At 38.3% G+C, this 5,000-nt stretch overlaps 1 protein-coding gene across 1 annotated transcript in view; it reads right to left on the bottom strand.

The window, feature by feature from the left end:
- Window positions 1–664: 664 nt before the first annotated feature.
- Window positions 665–5,000, bottom strand: part of LOC125032794 (TATA box-binding protein-associated factor RNA polymerase I subunit B-like) — an 11,920-nt gene continuing 7,584 nt past the window's right edge. The window contains exons 8-13 of the mRNA XM_047624169.1: window positions 4,820–5,000; window positions 4,375–4,604; window positions 3,372–3,618; window positions 2,190–2,347; window positions 1,847–2,031; window positions 665–1,593 (exon numbers count right to left, since the gene is read on the bottom strand). The exon at window positions 4,820–5,000 is cut by the window's right edge and continues 71 nt beyond it. Coding sequence (XP_047480125.1) covers window positions 1,174–1,593; window positions 1,847–2,031; window positions 2,190–2,347; window positions 3,372–3,618; window positions 4,375–4,604; window positions 4,820–5,000 — 1,421 coding nt within the window. The 3' untranslated portion in view covers window positions 665–1,173. The remainder of the gene's footprint in view (window positions 1,594–1,846; window positions 2,032–2,189; window positions 2,348–3,371; window positions 3,619–4,374; window positions 4,605–4,819) is intronic.

Here is a 5,000-nt window from a genome sequence, read left to right as displayed (position 1 = left end):
TTCTCTTATTAATGTGGTAACAATCCCAAAATTGCAATATGTATGTATCTGTGTATGATGTATGTGTATGTAAATGATGATGAGTGTGTATGTGTGTACGAGTATGAATGTGAATGTGAATACGAGTTTGAGTGTGAATGTGAAAGAATGAGTGAGTGAGTGAGTGAGTGAGTGAGTGAGTGAGTGAGTGAGTGAGTGAGAGAGAGAGAGAGAGAGAGAGAGAGTGAGAGTGAGAGTGAGAGTGAGAGTGAGAGTGAGAGAGAGAGAGAGAGAGAGAGAGAGAGAGAGAGAGAGAGAGAGAGTGAGAGTGAGAGAGAGAGAGAGAGAGAGAGAGAGAGAGAGAGAGAGAGAGAGAGAGAGAGAGAGAGAGAGAGAGAGAGAGAGAGAGAGAGAGAGAGAGAGAGTGTGAGAGAGAGAGAGAGTGTGAGTGTGTGTAACACACACACACACATGCACACACACACACACACATATGCCATGCTGTGCTGTTTTGTGGTCATATGCAGATCAGATTCTACTACCACATTACACAGATTACTAAAAGGAGAAAATAATGCGGTGTGGCAGATTCCTCTGAAATGTGACACCATTGACAATACCAGTAGGGTCCATATTGAGAAGCCAAATTAGGAAGGAATGAAGTAACTGCAGTACTTTGTCCAGATACGTTTCTTCCTAGTATATTTGAAATATATTGATGGTACAGTTTCAACTACATAATGGTTTTGTGCTCTACAAGTGGCTTTGTGTAGAGAGCAACTATGTAAATATTCTGACCAATATTTTAGATTTTAAATGGAAATAGCACTTTGACAGTTGAATGATAACTGAATCATTAGAGGGCTACCAAGACTGGTAGTCAAACAATGTTTCTCACAGAGCGAGTAGTATCACAGAGTAGTACTGATGTTCCATAAATAGCTCCATTAGGTCAAGTAATCATTTCTACATACTATAATATATCTTACCAATTTCAGAGGCAGTCCTGAGGCCTCACTTTGTTACAAGATTAACAATGTTAACAAGGACTATCTATATTCTATAATAAAATATACACAACCAAAAATGTCAGTATTTCAGAAGTCAGTGACCTTCCATTATTATTTTTTTTTCTTTTTTTTAATATGGAAGTCAGGCTTCAGTCAGTACAGCAACTACTACTTTAAGACATTCCTATCTAAGTTTTTCAAAAATTTCAATGTAATACAATAGCCTATTTCTATGTGTCTCAATCATCAGGCTGCCAAGATTGATTATCCACTTGTAAGTCGCTGGACAGGAATTCCATGCTTCAACACGATTTTTATGTGTCCAGTTGGCCCTCCAGATATTTCTGTGAGGCTGTGGTATCAAAAGCTTCTGTTCTGATTCATCCAATATGGGATTTTCCAGATCTATGTTACTCTTGGAATGGATTTTGGAATTAGAGCTTTTATTATTCTTGTTGTGATTATCTTTGTGGTCCAAAAGAGTCTGAGGTTGCAGAGTGAGGTTAGAGCCACACTTTGCCAATTTTGCCTGGACATTTTTTAGATCAGCTGCCCAGTTTATCTTCTGAGTCTTGAAAGACTTCCTCTGCAGTCTCCTGCCAATCTGGCATGCAAAAGAAGAGTTGAGTATCATAAATAACATGGAAGAATAACAGTGGTAACAAGGAAAGTCACCACAGAGCCAAAGACTTTTAGGATAACTGTACATATTTCAAGAAAACAAACACAAAAGAATGGAGCGTGGGAGAGAATGGCGTGAGATAGAAAAAGAAGGGAAGCATACAGACTCACAGAGAAAGAGAAAAGCACGCTGAGATAAAGAGAAAGAGAGAGACTATAAAAGACAGTGTTCTTACCTTAACTAACTGCTGAATGGATTTATCTTTGTCATCCTTAAACTTCACCAAGAAATTGCTCACAATATCCATAAAAGGACTCCTAGACATCCTTAAAACAGTGTTCTGATCTACCATATCTTCCAAGGGCTTTCCCTGGAAGTCTAAAAACTTCTCTATTATCTTGTAAGCAGCTTCATTATGCCCTGAAGAAAGAAAAGAAAAAGTACGTACATAACTCAAAAAAACATTGTGATTATAAAGTATCATTGCTATTGATGGATAAATTATTCATCACAAAATTACATACTTTGAATATCTCATAAAATAATATATATCTAACTAAGCAGTCTTTTTTTTTTACCATAGTTTGTAATAGTCTTTGGTGTTCTCCAAATCCCTTCTTCCCAATAAAACTGAGAAAGAATCTTGGCATTGACTCCTCCAGTGCCAAATGACTTGAAATGGTGTGCAAATACTGCATCTACTTGGCTACAAAACCACACCAGAGAACTCATGTGCCTGAAATTGGATTCAAATTAAACATTTATGACACACTTTTTGAGTTTATTTATTATGACACACTGGAAAGGCAAACTTAACAGCTACCATAAATTTTGTACTTTCTTCTACCAAAGAAAGAGCAAAATGGAAAGAGTTATTCATCATAACAGATTTTGACCAGTAAGATGACTATTATATATCACTTTTGTACTGTTAACCCAATGGCACTGGGTATAGAAAATTAAAAAAAACTCTACGCTCTGGCGAACGGCGGCAGCGCGCCGACTCTGAGCGCGTGATATCGGTCCATCAAGCCGAATCATTGCCTCGGAGCGTTTTGGCGCGGCGCCGTTACGGACAGCCGCACGCCTCACATCGTGCGTATTGTTATGACGGCGATAGCCGTGACCCGTCGCCATTGGGTTAATGTATGCAAAGGAACCACCAGTACCATAGCTGTGAGTTCAATGCGTAAAAACTTTTTTCTTATGATTCTCTCTTTTTGTCTGGAAAAGTTTGTGCAAAAGTGGAAATTTTGAATTATATTACAAGGTAAAAAAACTATTTCACAGTTACTGACCATGTGAAATATCACAGGCAATTCTAGTGTGTTGCCTTTTTTTTTTATAACAAAAGTCAGAAAATATGTGGAGTTGAATTTGTTGAACTAAACAAGGAATCTAGTCCTATACTTGATTAAGATTAAATATTCATGAATATACTACAGATAAGTAAGTATATGGTCTTTTGACTTATTTTGAAGCATATTCATATACTATGAATATCGATGTTATTTCTATTATAGATATTATAATTACTACAATGTTATAAACATTCGTAACAGCAAAATAAGATAACGCAAAATATTTTCGTAACTTGAGGAAAAAGGTAAACAGGCGAGACAAGCAGTACTGGTAATTGGCTCATTGGTGACTTAGTATAAGTGTAGCCATCTATTTGTAAAAACAATCAATAAAGTAAAATCACAGTCAGCTTTGAGTTAACTAACAAGACTGATAACTCCATGACAATAATGAATTACCTTTCCCACTCCTCCCAGGAAAAGAGATGTGTCCAGGCGGGTTTGTCCTTATGGTGTTCATTCATAATCTTAGCTGCTTGTGAGAGCCTTACTTCTTGAGAGCCATCAAGGCCACAGCACAGTTTCACGACGGATATTACAGAAGCCATGGCAATCGCTTCCAAGTCGGGGACACGCAAGCAGAAAGTGTAGTCGATTTTGCACCTGCTGTGATGCACCAGGTCTTTGGCCATGGAGCTCACAGCCTCTGCAAGATTGGGGCCGGATATAGCTATGACTCTATAAGGCTGAGCTGATGATGGTAAACAGAAGAGGTGGACCTTTCTTTATACTAGCTATTCTATAACAATTCTAATGAATGCATGACCAGAAATAATAAATCAATCTCACTCTATGATTCTACAACTATCTCTAATGATACACTGGCATTGTGCAGAAAATTAATGAGTAATATTGTCTCTCTCATAGATAAATCTTGGAATTCCTATTAGACAACAGTCACTAGGACTATTTTCACAAGCAGCTGCATGAGCAATTCTTAGTGATGAAAAGACTTTATTCTAACCAAGTAAAGAAGAAGTGTGTTGGTTGGCAGAGAGGAACTAATGATGGAAACATAAGACTAAAATTAATGGAACAGACAATGAACCCATTGGTGATGGGAGACATTTCCCTTCATGAAGAATAATCACAGACGCTGGGTTACGCCACATCACATCAGGTCTATATACCAATCACTGTGATGATGTCTTATATACACAACCAAAAGCTGGACAACTGTCTAGGCATTTAGCAACACACTAATAAATACCCTTACTCACCTGCATATATGCAGACATTTAAATATACCTTTTATCACTTAATTTTTTCTCATTTTCTTCATTATACATTTACTTATCATAACATCAGACAAGCAAAGAAACCTGTTACTAGACATAAAATAAGAAACACCCCCTTTACATGAACTTCAATACCACATAGTTCAATAACTAGAATTCCTCACCTGGCAACCGAAGGCTCTCTACAATCCTCTCAATGATCATATCCTCCCTAGGGAGTGGTATGTACTGGATTGAAAGGAAGGCAGCCATCTTCCCTGCAACTTCTTGAATCGCATCTGCCGTGGGGACTACCATCTTCCTGAACACTCCCATGTCTTCCCGGATCATTTTCATGTCCTCCTTCAGCAGGTTCTGCGCTGACACATAGGGGATGTGGCCTTCTCGGCACCATCTGTGGGAAGAGACTGTAGTGAGGTCCTTGTTGAAGCTGGCAGGTAGTTTTGCTAAATAAGTAAAGAATATATGTCACATGATAAACGCTTGCGATGCCTAATTGATTAAAGGCAAATTATTCTATTACAATTTCAGCTTAAGAATCCCAAAGCTTACATCAGGAACTTGATACAACTTGTACACAGAGTTAGCATCTTACAAGCCCTACCTCACCTGATAATATCCATCAGCAAAATCTCCTCCTCTGATAGAAGGACGGCAAGATACAGCAGACCCAAGAGCTTCTTGTAATTCAGATGGAATGGCATACTGCCCTGGATGTAGAGCTTTGTCATCGGAAAGCTTTTGGATGCAGCAGTGTGTGCCTTGTCAGCGCCGTTTGTTTTTTCGTCTT

Source organism: Penaeus chinensis, chromosome 15 (genome assembly GCF_019202785.1).
Source record: "Penaeus chinensis breed Huanghai No. 1 chromosome 15, ASM1920278v2, whole genome shotgun sequence".
NCBI classification, from domain to species: domain Eukaryota; kingdom Metazoa; phylum Arthropoda; class Malacostraca; order Decapoda; family Penaeidae; genus Penaeus; species Penaeus chinensis.
This window is presented reverse-complemented; position numbering and strand designations above follow the sequence as displayed.